We start from the raw sequence: 23,355 nt of genomic DNA on the forward strand, positions 1-23,355 counted from the left end.
TTGACATCATACATCTATTAAAAATGACCAAGATACTAACAAATGGCATTTGCCATTAAGCAGTAATTGCATTGAAATTCCTCCTGGAGCAACTCTAGATTGTGATCTTAGAAATGCTCTCATTTCGAATTCGCGCCTACTTTGGGGTTAAACTGGCAAACTTTATTCTGTCTGAGAATGTATTTGTAGAATGTAACATTTTGTTTAACAAAAGCAACCATATACCAGACTGACCTGCTGTAGAGAGATCTACACTGCGCCCTACTGGTGACTTCTGTGTATGACAAGATCTGGCAGGCTTGATTTGGGGTTTAAAGGGATAGTTCACCAAAAAAAGAAGATATTTTGAGGAATGTCGGTAACCACACAGTTGATGGTCCCCATTGACTGCCATAGTATGGAGAAAAAATACTATGGAAGTCAATGGGGCCCATAAACTGTTTGGTTCTGACATTCTTCTGACATTTTTGGGTGAACTATCCCTTTAACTGGGTTGTCTTATATTTTTTGGCCTATTTAAATAAGATGAAAATGTCTTTGTTATCATTGTACTTCAACAAAGATGCATAAGACTAAATCTTGATGGCCAAATAATTCTAGAGAATTTGTTGATGTATATTGTTGATACTGAAGTGTTTGTAAAAAGTTATGATGTAAAATAAGGAATTAATAGGCCTACTTTCACCATTCTGAGACAATGATCACTTGACTTTTCCCCATCAAAGTACAAGAAGTCTCTTTTAAATATTATCGAATCAATTTCTGTTGGCCTATTTAGCCTATCTATTCATTTTGTGACATTGATTTTCACTTCTTTTTATTTTAATGATTAATTTAACACTTATTGTTTTCTTATTTTTATTAAATGGCTTTTTATATTATATACTCTTTCTGACATGAATCACTTTGAGCTGCATTTTATGTGTGGAAAGTGCTAAGCAAATAAAAAGTAGGCCCTACTTATAAATATTCATTACTCATAATAAATACTATTAACGAAAGCAGAAATAAGAGATTGTCTCTCAAAGGCCTTGTACTTGTTTTAGAATGCATATACATTGGAGGAAGGAGGAATCATACGCATTATTATTAGACAGTCTGAGTGGAGTAAACATCTTCTTTTGTTATTATTAATTTCACAAGTGAACACAAACGTTCTGACGATTCCATTTCGAATTCAGCAAGCTGTCGAGCGCCTCCTGGCAACGGTTGCTATGGTGACTAACTACGTCACGCACGACTTCGGTTACCATGGTCCTTGTGACGTGAGGGACCGTGTAAAACAGTGTAGGAAACCCCGGATAGCGGTTACCATGGATATTGGCGGGGGGAGGGGTGGAGTTTAGAGGAAGCGGAAGTGTCAGCGCAGGCGGAAGTGGTACTGCCCTGAATACCCCGAGCAGCGAAACGGAGGACAGCTTGATACTCCCATCGTTAACAGACACAAATCAGGACTCGAAATATATTTAACTGTGAGTTACATTGCCCATTAAGGCCGCTCGTGTGATATTATGAATATTAGAGATGCATTTTGCTGTATTGTTGCTCATGTAAGCCCCCCTCATCATTGTCAATGGCGGAAGGTGTCTATTGTGGTTTGGGGCTGGGTACAAGGACTTAGGCCGAGGCGGGCGATGAATAACGATTACTGCCGATTTATTACCGATTGCGTCCGATTTATATTAGAAGCGCGCGGTTCCCGTACTTTCATTATATAATCGCTTAATCAAAGTATCAGCGCGGAACAGCCCTCATCTGCACGGGAGGAATGACCAGCGGCTCCCGCGTCTATTCGGCGTCTGGCCGTCGTGAAAGCTAACCGGCTAACCAGTCAATGGTAATATACACTAGAGGAATAAAGCGCTTGCCTGTGAATTACGGTTACCAACGGTCAAATTTAATTTGCCGCGAATAATCAGAGCGTGCGATTAAAATAACCACAAGTGAATGTGTGAGAGAGGGCGTTGCATTGGTGGCTAAAGCTGTTAGCTCGAGCGGAGAGCCTTGAATATGCTGCAGTGCAGTATTAGCAAGGTTAGGCGCTTGAAACGGCTCAAATTCGTAGTTTTACTATTTTTAAATGCATTCAACTTAATTTATTGATACAATAGTGGACTGGTATCATATAAAATAGCGGAACAATCGCCTCAAAGGATGGCGGACGCGCCGTCAGGACGCGTCGTGAGGGCCTATGTAAATAAATTTAGTTCGACACTAGCTGATGTCATCTACTACCTGAGCAAACTACGCATTTTAACTAGTACTCCGGCCCCCCTCGGTCATATTAACCAACCGAAGAGCAAGCTCACGCAGGTGGGTTGGTCTCCAGGAACTGGACGGGTTGTGTTTACTCGCCTGACACTGTTACCTGCGGTTCGGGTTCAGGACTCAGGCGGAGACATCAACGCCCAGGGCGTTGGCACTTACACACGTATTGATAGCTGACAGTTGGAATTCCCACTGTGACCTGATAAAATCACGATTCCGATTCGTATTCTGTGACCTTGCACAAAGGTAGACGGATAAATGTTATATTAAGCAGCAGTCAGAGACACCTGGGGTTAGAACAGGCGATCTAGGGGGTTTGATTTATACTTTGACCAGGTATAATATGCAGAGGTGGATAGACCACTGAATGTTTTAGAAATACTGGTTTTTGACCTACTTTTTTCAAATTGGATTATATTGGCCTTAGTGCAGTATGAGCTAAATATGACCTGAATAATTGTCATTTGGTGCAAAGAACAAATGGAAAACACTCAATGCAAAGACAAGGTAAAACGTGTAATCGAGGTCAACATGTATTTGTTATTACTGGACAAGAAATTAGTCTTTTAGGTTAAGTACTACTAATACCATTATTTTTGGTTTAGCGTGGTTTATGATGCATACAATTATTTTTTAAAGATGATCATGCATTATATTGCACAATAAAACCCCCAAACTGCATGTATTTAAAGTGTTTCTGTATTTCTAAGAAATTGTCTCCCTTCTTCTTTAAAAGATGTATAATGATGAGCTTTCTTAGGGCGGGATGTTTTTATATTTGACACATAAAAAAAGATGCATCATACCAAAGTTCAAGTTTGGTGAATTTTAGTCATAGCGAAAAGACATTTGATCAGTTATGTTTGTTTTATGTTTCAACTGTTATTTTGGTATGCTCTTTGAATTCAATTCAATGCTGCATTGTTTTGGGATCTGAAGTAATTTTGCTTGCTTAACTAGTCAAGTCAAATATATTTATATAGCGCTTTTCACAATACAGATTGTATCAAAGCTGCTTCACAGTATCAATCAAAACAACTTAACAGTGTCTGTTTATTACTAGAAAAAGACATCCAAGTTTGGTAGAGCTGATCAGTGGTATGATGGGTCATTTAATTTGAATATCCTAGAATATCCCGACTAGTGTGACTGCAGTTGTAAGGTACAAAACTGCATATTTTCAAAGTCATCTAATCAATCTTAAGGAAGCTCTGTATAACTAGCCTTGTTCAGATGATGATGTTGTATTGTCATACTTTCAATAAGTGTTATAACCTCAAATGGGATTTTACTGATATTGTTTACGATGATGATAGAACTTACGATAATTCAGTAATGAATGCATTTAGATAAAAAGACAGTCAGTGAATGACGAACCAATGAAACATGCTACATCATAACTGTGCCTTTGCATTTGTACTCTTGCATAATCATTTATGGGTAGCCTTTAGAATGACTTAAATATTCGTAAGACCCAAATGTAATAATAGTATCTGGTGCAGGTCAAAATAGGTACCAACTTGAAGGTTGACCCCTTTACAACAAAAGGAGGTCAGCCAACCTCTCTAAGTGATACCAAACTTGTCTTATTTGTATTATATGCATACAGGCACCAGGGGCCGGATAATGCGCTAGACTAATCAAACCTTTAACTCACCAGCAACGTGCATTTTATCATCTAATTGTACATTCCTCCCCCCTACTTTTGTAGTTGCATCATGGACAAGAGCGACCTAGTGCAGAAGGCTAAACTCGCTGAGCAGGCCGAGCGCTATGATGACATGGCTGCTTCCATGAAGGCCGTCACGGAGGGCGGCGTTGAGCTTTCCAACGAAGAGCGCAACCTGCTCTCCGTGGCCTACAAGAACGTGGTGGGCGCCCGCCGCTCGTCCTGGCGTGTGATCTCCAGCATCGAGCAGAAAACGGAGGGCAATGAGAAGAAACAGCAGATGGCGCGCGAATACCGTGAGAAGATCGAGACTGAGCTTCAGGACATCTGCAACGACGTGCTGGTGAGAGACAGACATGTGAATCTGAGAGTTACAAGGAAGAAAACATAAACATTTGACAGTTGAATTGACAGTTCTTGAAGTCTTGCATAATTTAATTTGTTAGAATTACAGCTGAAAAAAAAGTTTCACTATTATATATGTCTGTTTTGTAATATTAGTTGTGGTGCGTTTCAATACTTGGTGAGCTGCAGCGTTTTAAGGCATTATAGCAATGGATGCTTTTAAAGAATGGCTCTTTTTAGCCACAATTTGTGTGCAATGTATATTTAGCTTTTTAGAATACTGTCTCGTATCTCTTACTGCCTTTGTTGTGTCAGAACTGTTGTCAAGTCATTGTTTCATGTGCAAAGCTTTAAATGAATGCAGTATTTCAAATGTTTCAAATCAACCACTTAATATGTTTGTTTTCAGTTAAAATGCTGCCTACGTAGGCAGCAAGGCACGTCACGGCGTTTATCATCAGAGCAAAAGGAATCAGTTGTATTTGTAATATGAAACCTCAATTTGGATGGATCCAAAAATGTACACTTGACTTTACCTTTAAGAATGTTGATTTTCCTCTTTCTGATGGCTAATGATTTTCTTTTTATTAATGTAATTTTAATGTTCATAGCTTGATGTCGGCCTTTGTTCTCTCAGGGTCTCCTGGAGAAGTACCTCATTCCCAACGCTAGCCAGGCAGAGAGCAAAGTCTTCTACCTGAAAATGAAAGGAGACTACTACAGATACCTGTCCGAGGTGGCAGCCGGAGAATCAAAGAAAAGTGAGCTCATTTTAGTCTTAAAGCAAAAAGGATGTTGCCTAAAATTCAAAATTGTGATTCATCTGTCATTAGGGGTGAAGATAGTGTAACGTATAAAGATGGGAACTGATAATGCTGCAGTATAAAGTCAAGTCCTAAGAATGAATAATTAGATGCTAGCTAAAGAAACGGCATTGGAACACCCAGACTGTGATGCTAGTGGTCATGTATTTGATTTAATGTTTTCTATCAAATTACAGCCACAGTGGACAACTCTCAGAAGGCTTACCAGGATGCATTTGAGATCAGCAAGAAGGAAATGCAGCCAACACACCCCATCAGGCTGGGACTAGCGCTGAACTTCTCCGTGTTTTACTATGAAATCCTCAACACCCCAGAGCAGGCCTGCAGTTTGGCAAAGACGGTTAGACAATTATCTTGTTTGACTTTGTTTTGAGTACATGCAATGTAATATTCCTTCTTTCATCTCATCTTATTTATGCAACATTCTGTGAGTATCTTAAAAAAGTGTTTCGGAACGTGAAACTAAATGAGTTTATACTGAATACTCGAGTGTGCATTTCCAGTGTACTGGAAGACAACTGACCCTGACCCTCATGTTTACCTTCACCTTAGGCTTTTGATGAGGCGATTGCTGAGCTGGACACCTTGAACGAGGACTCTTACAAAGACAGCACCCTGATCATGCAGTTACTAAGGGACAACCTCACTGTAAGTTTGGCCAGTTTTATAGGTATAGACAGGGCCCAAAATTAACACTCGCTTCAAATTAACAATGCAAAATTAATATGGACTCTATAGATTACTTAATTATTAAGAATGATGGTCTAAGCTGTGCTAATGTAACATTTAAACGTCTTTTGTGACTCGCACGACTTCTAACGATAATTTTGCGTAGGATGTTTTATCTAGTATAAAGGTTTTTTTTTATCTGGAATACGATGTGGTGTGTAACATGCATATAATTTATCTAGCATTAGGCAACCAAAATATATTAGGAACAAAATGTGCTTGTAATGCATGGAAAATAGGGGTCCAAAAGTCCACTAATATGAATAAATAAGAAATATTTAATATTATGCCATTGGTAAAAAAGTGAATTTTGAAACCTTGAACTTTTTCTTTCTCTTTCTTCAGCTGTGGACATCAGAAAACCAGGGTGATGAGGGGGATGCTGGCGAGGGCGAGAACTAAAGGCGTTGCACTTCACTGTTAAATCCACCTACACTCTTTATCTTACACATATACAGCCCATAATTCCCTGCTCCATCCAATCCACCTCACCTTTATCCACCTTTCTGTATGACGAGCAGCATGAATTGTACCTGACCTACAAGTTTGTACCCCTGAAGCCTTGAGCGGCAGGGTAACGTTTGGTTTTTTCCAAGGCTGACTTGTCTCAAACATGTCTGTTCGTGTATTTCCCCCCAGATGAGGGAAAATGGTTGAATAGTGGAAACGGTTTCCATCTTTTTTCCCCTTCCTAAAATCCCTCCTAACATTTTTAAAAGGTATATGTTCTCTGGTCTAGCAGGTTATAATGCATTAGTGTCCTCCACCCATTTTCCCTTCTCTGTCTTTTCTCTCCCAATAGTGTACTGGCGATTGCTGCTGGTTTTATTCAAAAGGTTATTAAACTGTCCATTAATTTAACAAACACTGTGATGTTTAGTTTTTCCTCCTGGATAACTTGTGCTTAATGGAAATCGGAACGGTTTCAGTACGAGTAGCAGTACAATTCTGTTGCGATCTCATACAGAAGGGATAAAAACAGGCTGTATTGTGACACTGACTAACATGCTTTACTATTATTGCTGTCATGTGCATAATTTTATTTTGCGTACATGGCTAAAGACGACAAAAGGGACCGGAGGTTTGCCATTCCATGTCTGTTCAGTTTTAAGTTAAAGACATTCCATCAGTATGTGACGTTTAACGATTACAGACCTTTTATGAACAAACTGGAGAGTTTCCTATAATGTGCTGTCAAGAAGGCAGTCAACATAAAGGTGCTGTTTGACATCAGTAAACAATTTTCCTGGTTTGTTCTGTATGTTTTTTTTTTTTCTCCCTTTTGCATAATTTTGACCACCCCGCCATTTAATAAAGATGTAAAATTGTAAACATTATAGAGGTAAATATAAATTTGTCTTAAAAACTAAATGTTGTCAACTTGCATGCAAAAAACCCTTTATTTTTCAACCCTCTTTACGAACAGTGATGCTTGATTTGATGTTTCCTTCTTCAAATGATATCAGTGTAATTCAGGAGGAGTTTTGGGGCCTTAGACTGACTTAGAGCTTTACTACTCCTCTTTCCTTTTAAGAGATGAGTTTCTGTAAGACCTTAGCAGTTCAAACTGAGAAATTCTGGATTTAACTTGAATTTTGTGCAGGAAAGTGCCGCAGACCAGTGGAGGCTTTGAAGTCTTGGCCCAAAGTCAGTGAAACACAAGACGAGATCAGATTTGGCAAATAGTTGAAGGACCCTGATCATTACTAGGGAGGTAGCCACTCATTCAGTGTCACAATACACAGTGTCACATCACCATGACATTCCACGTAGGTGTAGAACTCATCTGTCTCGAGCTGAAGACAATGTTCATGCACTGAAGACAAAATCTCTTTTTCTCTCCCCTTAGCTGAACAAATGGCAGTTATTCTACGCTTGATTACAAAAAAGAAAAATACAGTAGTGAATGTGGAGCCGAGCCTGTCTGTATATCTGGTATCTCCAATTGCTTTGTTTTTACTGACCAGTATTCTGCCTAAAGTTAGCTTCTGTGACGGTTTCATTGCTTAGCGCGCACGTGGTTGTGAAAATTTAGACTAGCTTAAGGGAAAAAAATTACAAAATGAAGAAAAAAAATACAACCTGGTTATTGACGTAATACTAGATTTGTGTATGTCTTTTAAAACAGTTCTAGTTTCACCTTACATGTTATAATCAGGAAAGTGTAAAAGACAATTTAAAGTGAAATAAAAGTTTTATCAGTTCCAAATTGCGCTGTAATTTTTTCCCGCAGTGGTGTACATTAATTTAAAAAAAAAAAACAATCAGCATATTTTCAAGGGCTTATCACTGCTTTCTGTAAAGATGTAAAAGGCTTTTTATTTTCAAAAATATTTAAAGCATTTAAGAAAAATTTAAGCAAGCTGTTGATTACAACAGAAAAGGATTGACTTGTGCTTCCGTTTGTGATCGCACAAACAAATACCATTTGCAGTGACACTTGCAGTTGAGGTCTATGAAAACCAGTGTTCAAATGACTTGTTTGCAAAGTTATCTTGAATTTAAGGCACATTTATGCTTGTTTTTTTAAACTGGAAAAAATTATTTTGTCTGGTAATCGACAGTTTGTAATGTATTTGAATTGCTTTTAATTAGTTATACTACATGTGTACATGCATAGCATTTACTGTTTTGTCTTTTTAGTATTGCTAATTTCTACAAAAAAGTAACCACTGACCCTAGCATTACATCTGACAATTTACTGGATAAGAAAATACCATATTACTGAACATTGTCCTTTATTATCAGATGCATTACTTTCTTTAAATTAAAGACCCGTTTACATTGTTTTTATGCAAAATGGCATACGAAACATCAATAAATACAGGTGTCAAGTCTTTACAAATGTATATAAACATAAGTGGTTTTGACAGTAAATAACCCTCAATACAACGTCGGAGTACTTTCTCTGTAAAAGACTAAAGGTAAGCGAAAAACATCAACACATTTAGTAGAAAATGCAGCCCTAAAACTGAGTGTATTAAGTGGAAATAGTTTAAAAAGTAATTTTGTTTGAAAAATTGCCATTCAGTTCAATGTGCAATGAAAAAGACATTAAAATCGCATGCCAAATCAACATCAGATTTGATTAGTGATTGATTAAATGGACTAATTTAACAATCACAACAAGTGACCAAAAAAAAAAAAACAGATTGGAGTTTCATAAGGAAACCTGACTGCTATATTAATGACAGTAGATACACCCAGTCAAATGTCCCTATATGAACATGAACACAAACTATTTCCTATTTTTTTTAAATAACATCATGACGTGCATATCTGAAGGATGAGCAGAAATCTGTAGCAAACGTTGCAGCTTTGAGCAGCAAATCAACTTGAGGCACTTGGGGAAAGTTTCCTCATGTCCACTTTACAATCACAGTTATTTCATATTCTGTGCTTCCTGTAGGAGTTTCTGTGCTGCTATGTTGTTTGGATCGATTTTGAGCACACTGTTGAGATCTTTAATACAAGACTCCTTGTTCTAGGAGGAAAAAAATCAATGCATTACAATTTATAAAACAATCCACCAATCGAAGATCATAATATTTTTTTTCAAGTCATATTTGAACTTACTTTAAGTTCCTTGTATGCCTGGGCACGTCGGTAAAATGCCTTAATGTTGGCAGAATCCATTAGAAGAGCCTCATCACAGTCACTTACAGCTTCTTTGTACATCTTTAATGACAGGTAGCAAAGAGCCCTACAAGCAATATTAATTTAAACACATTATCAAACCACGTTCCAGGCCTAGACATTCAAATCACCATGTGAACCCTGATGTTTGGCAGCATAATTACTTGGGCTGTGTTTGTTGCGTTTCATACCTGTTTGTGTAGGTTGTGACTTCTGTGGGGTCCTGACCGAGCGACTCTGTGTACTTCTCCATACCTGCCTTGTGATCGCCCTTCCACACAAATGCATTGCCTTGTTCCTTAAGAGCTTTGGCCTTTTTAACAGCCGCAGGTCCTGGTGCTTAAAATCAAACAATTGAAAATTAAATGCTGAAGCAAAGTATGATGGGTCTGATCATTATAGCACAGCACAAACCTTTTTTCGTGTTGTCAACCATGCTGTTCTGTTGTAAACTCGAGGCCGAACCGGCGGCTTGCGCTCGGCTTTCTTTCACAGACATTGGAACGCTGGGAATCGGTGGCAGTTTCTCTCGCCAAGCTGGTCCGTCTATATTCGCCAAAGCCTTGGTCATTCTGAAGGGAAGGAGCAATGTGTTAAATGGTACATTTTTGCATTCTTATTCTCATAAATTATTGTTTACTCGCCCTCATGTTGTTCCAAACCTGTATGAGCTTCTTTCTTCTGTTGAACACATAAGAAGATATTTTAAAGAATGTTGGTAATCAAATAGTTGACGATAGCCATTGACATCCATAGTAATTTTTTTTTCTACTATGGAAGTCAATTGCTATCGTCAGCTGTTTGATTACCAACATTCTTTAAAATATCTTCTTATGTGTTCAACGGAAGAAACTCATACAGGTTTGGAACAACTTGTGGGTGAGTAAGTGATGAAAAATGTTTCATTTATGGGTGAACTATCCCTTTAATTGCCTAATAATTCTGGATCATGTGGAATTACCTGTTGACGCCATCGTGAGCAGCTGGTATGTTCCAGTCTATCTGTAAAACAGTTTTGTAGTCCACATAAGCATGTCTGTATCTCTCCAAGGCCTCGTAAGATGATGCCCGGCGAAGCAGAGCTTTATATCCAAAAGGAACCAATTTAAGAGACCTGAAAGGTAAATATAAAGACTATTAACACTGAGCATCATCATTTTAACCATTTTTGTCTTCTCCTCCTTACTCTGTGCAGTCTTTAATGCATTCCTTGCAGTTTCCGTCTTTCAGGTAACTGGCGGCCCTGTTGGAGTACAAAATGGCCAGATCTTCGTTTTCCTTCTGACCTGTGAACAGAACGGTTGCTTTATTTACCTTAGTACCAAATGCTCTTTTATTTCGACAACAGTCTGAGCAATCTTTTTAAAAATAGTTGCTCTGCAACTTTCATACCTTCTTGCTTGCTATGGTAACCCTATTGTTACTAACTTAAAAACATGAATGAATCTCTATTGTATTCTTAGAAGTACATTAGCATATGATAGTACCATTACTATCAATTCCATCATGTTTTGTCAGATGGGGGGGGGGGGGGGGGGTAATTTTTTAGATGCTCCAGATATTATCTTCCTCAAATTTAAAAGGCAGCAATATTTTTTCAGAATCTTACAAATAAGGAATTATTTACGCACACACAATGTTTCGTTAGACGAGGTCCCGCTCTCAATCATTGATTATTGTTTCACACAGTTTAGGGGAAACACAAATCAGTTATCTTTAATTAATGGAAGATTACAAGCCGCTACTTCCCCCTCTACAGACTTGATCAGAGAGGAATAAGAGTGAGAGATGTGAATTGGAATCACTGAGGAGATATGGCATAGTGGTTTTGGAGGATATTGATAAACAATCTGTCAGATTATACTAGATTAAGCCTCATTCAGTTAAAGGTAACACATAGAATACACTTCTCGCAAAATAAATGATGTCGAATTTTCCCCCAATGTCTCACCTCTTTGTGATAAATGCAAATCAGAGGATGCTGATTTAGCTCATGGTTTTATTTCCTGGCCTAAAATACAGGGATTCTGGTGTGAGTTTTTTACGGTGCTTTTAGATGTCCTTAATTTGAAATATGGAACGAGACCCAGTGCTCATTATACTAGGATACCTTTCGTCTGCTACCTTCGTAGGAATTATATTCCTTAATGCATTGTATAATTACTGAAGTGTTGTATTAATGTGATCGTATCATGTATTAACAGGCTGGGGAGGGGAAGTTGGTTAAAGTTGTTTTCTTTAAACTCGTTTGTTTACTCATTTTACGCATACAAGAATATCTGGAATCTGTAATTATTTCAATTTAATCCAATGATTCAATAAAATGTATTTGACAAAAAAGGCAGTAATATATTTGTATTGGAATTTGTATCGACCCAATTTATACTGTGAAAATGAATATTATAAATTTGTGTAAAATATTATTTGGAAAATATTTGGTGTCTATTACATAATATTGTGTTATTATCATGCTTTTATTTTCTACTCACTAGTACGGTTAGATGCAGTATTAAATTAATTTAATCTTTTTTTTTTGTCATTTTTTTTCCACAGACCCCCTAGTCTCGGACCCCATTTTGAAAATCTCAGTACTGAAATTCATTGAAAATGGTATTTACATGCTAATGCAAGGTACAAGAATACAATGGAACATTCTGTGCTAGAGCAAGAATACAATGGTGCTAACATGGTACATGTACAAAACAAGTTATATAAGTGGTAATACTGTAACGTTGGTGGTGACCATGGTGATATTTGACTTCTCTCACCAGACTTCTCCAGCTGCTGGATGGATTGGCTGTAGACGGTCACAGCTTCTCCATACTGACCCGCTCTGAAACACTGGTTACCGGCTTGTTTGAGTTCCATCCACGACTGCGAGCGCCGCTTCTGAGGCATGATGACACTGTAACGACCAGTTAGTTGTGAGATCCTTAACTGCTGTTAACTTAGTTAGGAAGGTAACATTATGAAAAAAATCAATATTACACTGTCAGTAAATGTGTTACAGTATAAACTTACCAAAGTTACCGCGGTAGAATCACCGTCTGATGTTGGAAAAGGAAGGCGGAAGGGCTTTGGTGATCGATCAACTCCGCCTGTTTAAAGTTACAAGTTATTGTGTTTAACAACCAGCTAGTGATGAGACAACTAACAGTTAGTCTGTCCTTGTTCTAGAACTCACTAGAACATCCGCGTCTGCTGCTGCTGCTGCTGCTTCTTCTTCTTCTTCTTCTTCCGCACGCGCAAACACCACGTTTTACCGGCTGAGTCTCTAAAGAAATGGATGGTGTTGAATTTCAGTTTCAGTTTTCAGGGCTGAAGAAGCGGCTGTCGAGCTCCGGTGCTGCTATTTGAAGATCAGGGTGGTTGATTGTAACCCAATCCAGTGTTGCCAGATCCGTCGAAAAAAGCACGTATCCTAGCCCGACAAAAACATGCGAAAATGTGCTTTTAATTATACGGACTTGGCAACACTCACCAAGTCCAAGCTTCCCTCTATATAAAACCACCCTGCCGTTGGTTGCCAGGTGTTCCTTAAACCTTAAACATTCATTTATTTTAAAACGTATTGCTTCCTTTAAAGATTTCCTTCTTCTTTTTAAAGGCCCACTGAAGTGCCTTGAAACGCGCTGCATTATTCAATGTGTTGTTGACGTAATTTCCAATGAAACAGGAAGACAGGGCGGGACAAGTTTTATTTTTGATAAGTACAGAAGTGAAGAGGGTGAATGATATTTCATTATGGTTGGAAATGCAGTTTGATCATGTTTTTTTTTTATGCTTTTATTTTATTTTTTCATTATCTTAATATTAAGATAAAGTATTACTTTAATTTAGCAGGTATTTTTTTTATTTTTTATTATTTAAAACGTTATGTTAGATTTATCTTGTCTGATTGTGAATTGGTTTGGGTAGTTACTGGGGGTAGGTCTTGATAAGCCTAGGGCTTCTACCTATCCCTTTTCGAACAGGTTGATTATTATGCTAAAAATATATATATATATATATATATATATTTTTAATTGTTTTTGTGTTTAATTATTTGTATGGATACTTCATACGTATTGCTGTCTTTATTTATTTATTTTATTATTATTTTTATTAATTGTTCGAAATAAAGATTTCATTCATTCATTCATATCGAGCAGCTCCTCCCCTTTATCACAGCTCGTCCAGAGCCGTTGAGCTCGGTAAAGCTGCAGTTTCCTCCTAATCTCTAACCGTTTCTCCTTCTAATCTCATCCATCGCTATAAAATACAGCATTCTGTGCAGAATTCAAATGGGTCTGATACGTTTTGTGGTCTGTGTCGACTCGGTCATATGATCCGCTCTGTGCTGTCGTGTCTCTGGACCGGAGCTGTGGCGATTCGCGTGACACTAACATGAAACCAGACTTCATTCGCCCCAATGGAAAGCATATTTCCACTGTCTGAATCGTTCCCTATCCCCTATATAGTGCACTATGTGCCATTCACCATATGGAAAGAAGTAAATGTGTGATCAAGTGAACGATTTCAGCCGCAGCTATGTATAATGTAGGGGGCGGGACGCTTTTGATTCTAGAGAGCATTTGAGTGGACAGAAAATCTGATGAGAAGCTGAAGTGCAGAGTGACGTAACCAAATTATTGATCCATATTGGCAGAAGTGGGAGACTAATTTTTGAATGCTTATATCTTCTAAATGCAAATTTTGTCATTGTTTTGGAACACACTAGCTTATGGATAACAGTAAGACTGTGTAAATACTAAAATCCAAAAAAACTTCAATTCTGATTTCATGGGGACTTTAATTATACGACCTGAAAGGGCAATCTCTAATAAAGTGAGTAAAAGTAATAAAAGTACAAGATTATGATAAAAAAGACAATGGTATATTATTATTCACTGAAACCCAATTATATAAAATATTTTAAATCTGTTTTATTTTTATATTTTCCATTTTCATTTTAATTCTAGTTAAAAAGAATTACAGTCTGATACATACGGTCGCTACAATGTGTTTGTCCTTCGCCTGTTTCCGTAGTTCCCCCATAAACACCTTCCTGTCTGAGTCACCGGACGTGCGTGCTGAAGGTCGCGAATTAAACGGTAAATATCGAGCTTGTTATACGTTTACAACAAAACTTCTATGGTGAATTATGTATAAAATATAATATCACCATGTTATGTTTTTAATAACACTAAATATTCGGTTTTTTATTTATTTAATTTAGCTAAACGCGTCTCGTTTTAGAGTATCTTGACGGTGGTCGTCATTGCTTGCTAGTCTTAGCAAGACCGGTAACTGTTAGTCCTGAATCTCAGAAGGCACTATGATATGAATCACAAGTGTCATTTTAAAAATAAAACAAAGGTTAATTGCTTGACAGTGCGTTTGCATGCGTTTTATCACGTCTAGAGAAATAATATGCAAATTGCTTATTAGCTAAACCGCTAATACCTTGACCTGAGCTGACCAGTACATTTGTATATAAAACATGCAAACTAGTATATCTGGTTATTATTACATATTGTTATCTTCTCAGTCTCTATCCCATAAGCAAAAGTTAAATGTTATCGTGACTTATTCTGTGTCTGTCTTGAAAGTCAGCAAGACATCCATTTGTGATGATCAGAATAGCACGTAGCGATACGTTACTAAAGGGTGATCTATCCTGTTATTGGAAGTGCAAGGTTGTCAATTGACTATCAGTGTATGACATTCCTCTTATTGTCTTCTCTTTCCAGAAGCCAACAATGTCACTTGCAAAGCCAGCGATGAGAGGCCTCCTGGCCAAGCGTTTGAGGTTTCATTTGCCCATCGCGTTTGCTCTTTCCATCGCTGCAGCAGCCGCTTTCAAGGTCAGTTGTATTGTGTTTTGTATGATTATATCCTTTGTGGCCTTCAGTTTTGTTCAAAATTGTGATTGGTACTTAATCTATATGTAGGTAGAAATGCTTCTTTAAATTATTATTATTATTTTTAAAGCACCCTTTGTCATGATGTAACTTCCTTAGTCATAAAGATTAGTTTTCGATCAATGTGGGTTTTGATTTTTTTCTTTTTTTAATTTCTATTCTTGGACATTTGGTTTCATCCCTATCTTTCATTCTTTTACCTTTGAGTCAAGTGAGTTAAATAATGTTGGAAGCTTGTTTTACAAGGACCATGGACAGTTTTTTTTATTAATCTGAGTACGTTTTATGCCTTTCTGCAGTACACAGTAACAGAGCCCAGGAAACAGGCATATGCTGACTTCTACAAAGAGTATGATGCCATGAAGGAGTTTAACGCCATGAAAGAAGCTGGTGTTTTTCAAAGTGTCAGGCCTTCTGGAGAATAAAGCAATGTGATGTGAGTGGCCTTTCAAGTGCATATACATGTGATTTGTTTGCAAGCATAATTTTGCACTCTATGCACTGCCATTTCAATAATTATAATATTAAACAGCCCTGAGTTTTGTCCTTGATTGTATTTTTTTTTTTAAATGTCATTAATACCATTTTTATGCTCTGGTTTGGAAGTAAAATAATGACTTTCTTTGAAACAAATAACCACATTGAATTGCACTAATTGAAAAATAGTGTATATTTAAGCTGTAAATATTTTAAATGGAAACATTTCTTACACAATTTCATTATTAAAAATGTGATGATCCATATTCAACTTACAGACTTCATTTCCAAAATATCCAGTCTGTTTATTTATTTTGCTTTACCAATTTAGTTAAATAAATTCAGTTGTTCAATTTAGCAAAGTATTTAACATTGCACATGCGGGAACTGCAGGAATAACAGTAGAGTACTGATGCATGCAGTTGGTGCATCCGGGTGATGACGAACAGCAAAGCAACAGGTAGAGAGTCGTTCATTAATTTGTTCAAACAAGCGGTAAGTATATGTTATGATAATCAGATTTTCTGCATATATAGGGTACTATCCCTGATAAAGACACGGAAACTGTGTTTACGTGGTTACTATGTGGTTACTTCATTTTTCTTTTCTGTGTAACTGTAAGCAGCTTTCTCCACTGCAAAGGAGATACAATGTTATCTACCCCGAAGCTGATGTGGTGAATATGGATTATTGCATTTTTAATAATGAAATTATGTATGAAATGTTTTCACTTGAAATATTCACATCTAAAATATGCAACCATGTTTAATTTCAGCCCCCCAAAATGCAATCCCTGAAAATACAAAGCTTTAAAATGAAAGCACTGTTAATGCAATGTATTTTTTTATTATTATTCGATTTTATTTATTTATTTTCAAAGACATTAGTCATTATTTTACTTCCATACACTGGTCAATTTTGAGAGTTTGAAACTTTTGCTATTTTGCTTCCGTAACATTATTATTATTTTTTTCAGACTAATGAATAGAAAACATCCAAAATATATATTTAAGTGTCTTAATATCCATTTGTGTCTTTAGGTTACAATTACAATACGTATATTGTGTGTAAATGTTTCTTCCTCCTGCGGCTTTACATACTCCATACTGTACACCTTTTATTCCTATCTATATTCTGAAGGTTTTTACAGACGATTTTGTTCATATATCATTCGTCTGGTTTATATAACATTTCCAAAAGCACTTGTTTTTCAGGCTGTTGAGAGATCCAAAATCTGCTCTGTAAAAACTTTTAATGTCAACAAAATGAAACTGGAAATTTATGCAGATTAGTGCATATTGCATTTCAGAAAACTTGTAATACAACACAGTAACGCACTGTGATTAGTCGATATTTTTACCCTATTTACCTGTGGTGTCTTGCCTTCAATGTAAAAAACACTTTGACTTATACTTTTCTTCTTTCTTTACAGGTGATGTGCCCCTGCATTCCTGCTCTGCAACTGAATCTTTATAAGATTATTGGATATGAACATTGATGTCTGATGTTCTCATTAAGATACAAATAAACTGTTGACAACCATCACGCTGTAGTGACTTATTGCAACGCATCTTGTCAACATGTCTCTCCTATGTTATATTTCGAAATGAAAATGTCATTTGAGTTAAAGAGTCTTAATCTCATTGACAAGGTCAGATGTTTACCTATTATTTATGTCATAAAGATATGGGTTAAAAGCCCAAATCTAAACTCTGAATTTAGCCCCAACTTGGTGGTTAATGCTGTCATAATTATGTCTAGAATAGTTTTTTCTTGATATTTTTCTGCAAGCAACAGATTTTATAACATACTGATGGCTGTTTGGGTGGTGACTGTTGTAATTTAATGTTTTCTTAACATTTACTTTTAAGAACATAAAAAAAACTGTTTAATGGCACTTAAACATGAAATTTGTTTATACTTTTCACATTTAGCAGAAATAAGAATTCACATTTGCTGCATGTGTTTTGTCAGACATTGCTCTTTGTTTCCTAAGAAATATTGCACCTTGTTGCATTTTAACTGTACTTGTCTATAAATGTGGTTAGTGGAATAATACTACTAGGTGCATACAAAAAGTCCCATGATTTTTTTTTTTTTCTTTTACCCATGTAACCATGATGTTTGGACATGCATAATGGTAATACCACGGTATTTTTAGAAATACATTGCAGCACCATATTGATTCCAGCATCACCACTGTACCATGGTATCTCCATAGTATCTTTTGTGGTTTGAAGCCTTTTAATCTGAAGTGCATTTTCCCAGTGTTCTACCGCACAGGAAGTGCTTCGAACATGAAAAGCGGAAGTTGTTGTTCACAGACCAACTTGTGTTCTAATGTAATCTTTCTCACAGCCAGTACATGCATCATGCGTGTAATTAGTAATATACAGATACCGTTTCTTTAATCTCGCTGATACGACTGGTTGCAGTTGGGTGAGTTTACTAGTAATAATGGTTTTAGGTTATTATCGTTGCGCTCTGTCCATGCGCGTTGTCCAGGCCTTTGTGCCAGAGAGCATGTTTTACTATACGTGCTGTGGATTAAATATAAAATATTGCATGTTTATTTAAAATAATGTGGAAAAGAAGCAGTCAACTATATCTGGCTACTTATGTAACTCTACATGACATACACATCGAGCAGAGTATTTGGCGCCCCACAAGATTTGACATGACAGCACTAGTAAACAAATGGTTGCAATTGTTGTATAGAGACTAGATATTATGGGGAAAACCAATCGTTTATTTTTATTATTTAAAATTATGAATAATTTTATATATATATATATATATATATATATATATATATAAATGCAAAGCATGGTGTTATTAAATAAATCTATTATATTTTGTATCAATATTTGCATTTCCAAGAGGAATTGTTAATGCTGGCAGGGAATTCATTAATATGTATAATTACAATAATTTTAATATATAAAATAATAGCATTAAAGCTTTATCTTTGGTGCTGTATGGCTTTAATGTCGAAATCTATAAAGTTTCAAAAGCCAGTATGTATGGCATGCCTAAAGCTGAGGTCTACACAATAAAGTGGCAATCCATATGTAATGTAATTCAGGCTGATTTAACAGCAGAAATTTGAATGGACATAAAATGCTTGAAGAATAGCAATGCACTACTGCCTCGTAAACACCATAATGATGCATCTGAAATTTGTTGTTAGTGATTGTCAACCGATATATTTCTTCTGTAATGACCAATGCCGATTTATCTAGAGTTGGGGTTCGTGGTGAAAAGCTAAAAATGTATTCAGCCATAAAAAAATCAAATAAAAAAAAAATCAAATAAAAACAATTAAAATAAAACGCTTAAAAAGACAAAATATTGAATTTCTTTACCTGCATCTCATGTGACCATAAACCGACATCCGAGAACCCCTGATTTAGAGAAAAGTATGGCCAAATGCAAACATTTATTTTTACTCAAAATTCACACAAAAAAATCAAAGTAAAAATGGTTTATTCATTGTGAATAAATTCAATTATATAATGTTAATTCTGGAATAATATTTAATTGTATCTGTATGATATTTCCAGGTGCCCAGGTGGAGCTGTGATCTGCATTTGCCTACGGTCTGAGCTCTTGTCTTTCTTGCACTATAACTCTGAACCCTTGTATGACCTTCATCTCTCTGGCACCCACATGAGCGCAGCGTTCTATTCCCGCTGGGCCGAGCGCCATGCCTGACCGGGATAGCACCTACCTGGCAGGTGGCGGCGGGGGTGGCAGCGGGAGCGGTGTGGGCACTGGGGACGAGGGAGGAGCCGGGACAGGTTTGGGTGGAGGTGTAGGAGAGGGCAGAGTGACGGTGGTGGGCGGATCAGCGGGCTGCACAGGGGGTAACGGGGGTCCTGGGGCCATGGGAGGCGGCGGGGCATTAGGAAACGGCAACAGCTGCAGCGGAGCCAGTGGTGGTTTGGGACTGGATGGCGTTTGCCGGGACTTTTTGCGCAACGTGTGCAAGCGTGGCAAACGCTGCCGCTTCCGCCATCCAGACTTCAATGAGGTTCCCGACTTGGGTGTGCAGAAGAATGAGTTCATCTTCTGCCATGACCATCAGAACAAAGAGTGCGTGCGCACCAACTGCCGATTCGTGCACGGCTCGAAGGAAGACGAGGACTATTATAAGAAAACCGGAGAGCTTCCACTTCGGCTCAGGGGGAAGGTGGCAGCCGGATTGGGATTGTCTCCGACCGACCTCCCGTTGAGCCGCGGAGAGGTGCCCATTTGCAGGGACTACCTGAAAGAAGAGTGCCAGCGGGGCAACAAGTGCAAGTTCCGACATGTCAGGAAGGACTACGAATACGAGGCCTCGCCCAGGGTCGGTGTGGGATGCATGATGAGTGTCACCGGTGGCGTGAGCGGGATGGTGAACGCTGGTGGGGGGGGTGCGGTTGGTGTCGGTGGGGCCTGCGGTGGGATGTCTGGCCTGGTTGGCGGCGGCGTGGGAAACTACATGGGAATGGGATGTCCCAGCATGGGCGTATGCAGAGACCAGGGCCTGTCGGTTGGAGGTGGAGGTGGGGGCTCGATGAGCAGCTGTATGTCGATGGGGACAGTGGGTCATCGGCGCTACGACAGGGGCCCCTGCTCCGTCTACGACCCCCTGTTTGAAAATGGCATGTTTGAAGCCGGGCCGGTGGAGGCCCCCGTTGACCACACGGCCTTCCAGCTGAAGAGACGGCGTTTGGATGGGCTGCGGTTGACCGATGGGACCAGCAGTGGACATTACGACCTGGGGGTTCAGACCACCCTGCCAATCCGACCGATAGAGTATCGCTTACTAGAAGAGGAGAACGCCCTACTGAGGAAAAGAGTGGAGGAGCTTAAGAAACAGGTAGGGAATGTACTCTTCCTTTCTTCAGTGGAATACAAAGGAAGATACACTGCAGAGTGTCTGGAATAACGACACCAAAGTCCTATGGATATATAGTCCATGCAAACTGTGTACTGTACTAGTCGCTGGAAATCTTCCTCTCTGTCTAGTTCTCTAATCTCATTCTGTTAAAATACTGCGATTTATTGTGCCAGGTTTGTAGTGAAAGACCAGACAACACAAGAACCAGTGATGTTTCACATCATGACATCAAATAATACGTTTTGAAAACTACTACAGAAGACTTTTAGCAAAAGTTAAAAAAGTTCAAGTTAAAAGTTTAGTCTGTTCCTTACACAAATGTATTGCAAGGTGTAGCGCAAAAGTCGTATGGACTTTTTATTGTGCTTTTTTGCCGTGTTTTAGTATTATTTGTATACTATTATAGTATTTATTCATACTTTGAAAAAGATTTTTTTCAGTTTTCATTTTAATTTAAGTTTTAGTAATTTTGTTATTGGCATTTGTTAATTTTATTAGTTTTTTATATTTATATTTTGTTTTAATGTATTTATATTTCAGTTATAGTAATGTTAGTACTTCAACAAATTTTTTCAATTAGTTGCCACGGCAATATTTCCAATTTTTAAGTTTTTAAAGTTTTTTGTCTAATTTCATCTAACACCCCCTTATTTTATTTCAGCTTAATTTTAATTAACAAAAAGTATTTTTTAATAGTTTTAGTTTTTTAACAGTAAGTGATTTTTAGTAGGGATGCACCAATATTAAAATGCTGTACTCTTTTGTCTAAATAATTTAAAAATAATATAAAACTAATGTAAAACTAATTTTAAATGCAATGATTGAAATTAGTCAACACAACATTATAATGTGCAGTATGAAAAATTAATACTGCATTTAAACTATTTTATTAAATGGATTAATTAACTCATTTACTAAAGATTACAGTTTTTTAAAGATTAACTTTAAGTGAGTGTTAGAGGGTAATAAACGTAATCTAAATGTAAGAATGGCATTGTTAAATATTAATAATGTTAATATTGGCCGACACCAGTATGCTTAAAAATCTCTAATATCAACTGATAACCGATATGGAACAGCTATATCATACACCCCTAATTCTTTGGTCATTTTTTGAGCTTGACAGACCCATGTTCGACTTTCTTAGTTACTTTTTAATTCTGCAATAGATTATCTTTTCCATGGATGACAAATAAAACTAATTTTGAATGATATTTCATCTCTAAATTGTGCTTTTTATGTTAAAGGTAGTGTAGGCAATTTTTTGTATAAACACTTCGTCTCAGGACCAAAGAATATTCATCCAATCATTACATTCGGTCCGAATGCAATGATAGGATGTCCTGCCTGTCAACATATGTATTTCCATTCCTCCGCACACCTGCTTGCACAGACATGTCATCAGCGCGTTCAATGAGGCTCTGCAGAGTTGAAGACACACAGTCACAGAGCGCTGCAAACAAACAGCAGCTTTTACAGTTCCTCCTGAACCAAAGCAACCAGTTTATGCTGCGCTCACTCCATGTTGTGACCGTAATTACGAGATGGCAACCTGAGACGTTCTACTGTTCATGTTCTCAGACTCGCATTTATGTGTTTCTGTGTCAACACTATTAATGCCGAAATAAACTGCAGCAGTCAGGTGATAAAAGTCAGTGTTATTTATGTTCATTATTATTTTAATGTTATGTGCTTTGAGACATGAGGTAGTTTAACACAGTCTCTCATCTCGTGACGCTTTGCAGACTCTGCTGTGCACGTTCAAGTGTTTCGAAGAAGACGTGGCTTTGGAGACGCTCTGAAGGGGAGGGTGGGATCTCATGTTTTCAAAGCTAGCTTGATATTGCTAGCCTGTCCGTAATTGCCTACCCTACCTTTAAGATCGGTGACAGAATCAGTTATTTTAAAAATGTAAAACAACTGTAACCACATCCCAAATGTCTCAAAATTCCTTCCTTTCCTTTATTTGTTTTCAAGGTATCCAACCTGATAGCCACCAACGAGGTGCTTCTGGAGCAGAACGCTCAGTTTCGAAGCCAGGCTAAAGTAATGACGCTGTCCTCCACCCCTGCTCCGTCTGAACAGAGTCTGGCGCCCCCTGTTGGTTCTGTGAGTTCCTACAACCATGGCATTGCCCAGACACACACCACTCTGAGCAGTGCTGGTCTGCAGCCCCGTCCCGTCACTCAACAAGATCTGGTGGCCTCGACCGGTGCACCGACCGCCCCTCCTTCTAATGCTGCGCCCCCCTCCGCACCCCCTCCACATCTGAACCCCGACCCCATCTCTGCCGCCCTCGCTCAGACTATCGCCCAGGGATTGGCCCCTCCTGTTTCAATGGCCCCTGTTGCTGTTTCGGTGGCGCCGGTGGCCGTGTCCATGGCACAACCTTTGCCGGGCATCACGATGAGCCACGCGACCACACCGATGGTGACGTACCCCATCGCCAGTCAGAGTATGAGGATCACCACCATGCCTCATTAATGAGGGCACACTTCAGCAATATATACATGAAACAAATAACAAACTGCAAATCAAAGCAACTCTGCTGACACCAGTAAACCATGGGAAGTTTCTCAGGTGAAGGGTCGGTTTTGACTGAATGAACATACAGATTTC

At 38.0% G+C, this 23,355-nt stretch overlaps 4 protein-coding genes across 4 annotated transcripts; 3 read left to right on the plus strand and 1 right to left on the minus strand.

Annotated features, from left to right (window-relative positions):
• The first annotated feature begins 1,314 nt into the window (after positions 1-1,314).
• ywhaba (tyrosine 3-monooxygenase/tryptophan 5-monooxygenase activation protein, beta polypeptide a) lies at positions 1,315-7,730 on the plus strand. The gene is made up of 6 exons (XM_056270401.1): positions 1,315-1,472; positions 3,980-4,280; positions 4,920-5,043; positions 5,283-5,446; positions 5,659-5,754; positions 6,181-7,730. The coding sequence occupies exons 2-6, from the start codon at positions 3,987-3,989 to the stop codon at positions 6,235-6,237; spliced, it is 735 nt and encodes a 244-aa protein (XP_056126376.1). The 5' UTR covers positions 1,315-1,472; positions 3,980-3,986; the 3' UTR covers positions 6,238-7,730.
• Positions 7,731-8,972: 1,242 nt separating this feature from the next.
• Positions 8,973-12,683, minus strand: tomm34 (translocase of outer mitochondrial membrane 34). The gene is made up of 9 exons (XM_056270417.1): positions 12,656-12,683; positions 12,493-12,569; positions 12,240-12,376; positions 10,658-10,757; positions 10,433-10,585; positions 9,886-10,043; positions 9,663-9,810; positions 9,412-9,538; positions 8,973-9,319 (listed from the first exon to the last, which is right to left on the minus strand). Exons 3-9 carry the CDS (start codon positions 12,367-12,369, stop codon positions 9,218-9,220), a joined length of 918 nt encoding a protein of 305 aa, XP_056126392.1. The 5' UTR covers positions 12,370-12,376; positions 12,493-12,569; positions 12,656-12,683; the 3' UTR covers positions 8,973-9,217.
• A 1,762-nt stretch (positions 12,684-14,445) lies between these two features.
• On the plus strand, positions 14,446-17,393 carry LOC130104032 (cytochrome c oxidase subunit 6C-1). Its single transcript, XM_056270420.1, has 4 exons — positions 14,446-14,564; positions 15,204-15,317; positions 15,674-15,810; positions 17,284-17,393. Exons 2-3 carry the CDS (start codon positions 15,213-15,215, stop codon positions 15,797-15,799), a joined length of 231 nt encoding a protein of 76 aa, XP_056126395.1. The 5' UTR covers positions 14,446-14,564; positions 15,204-15,212; the 3' UTR covers positions 15,800-15,810; positions 17,284-17,393.
• A 743-nt stretch (positions 17,394-18,136) lies between these two features.
• Positions 18,137-23,355, plus strand: zc3h10 (zinc finger CCCH-type containing 10). The gene is made up of 3 exons (XM_056270416.1): positions 18,137-18,290; positions 19,415-20,715; positions 22,714-23,355. Exons 2-3 carry the CDS (start codon positions 19,558-19,560, stop codon positions 23,218-23,220), a joined length of 1,665 nt encoding a protein of 554 aa, XP_056126391.1. The 5' UTR covers positions 18,137-18,290; positions 19,415-19,557; the 3' UTR covers positions 23,221-23,355.

This window comes from Rhinichthys klamathensis, unplaced genomic scaffold (genome assembly GCF_029890125.1).
Source record: "Rhinichthys klamathensis goyatoka isolate OS25496 unplaced genomic scaffold, OSU_Roscu_1.1 h1tg000303l_1, whole genome shotgun sequence".
Taxonomy (NCBI): Eukaryota; Metazoa; Chordata; class Actinopteri; order Cypriniformes; family Leuciscidae; genus Rhinichthys; species Rhinichthys klamathensis.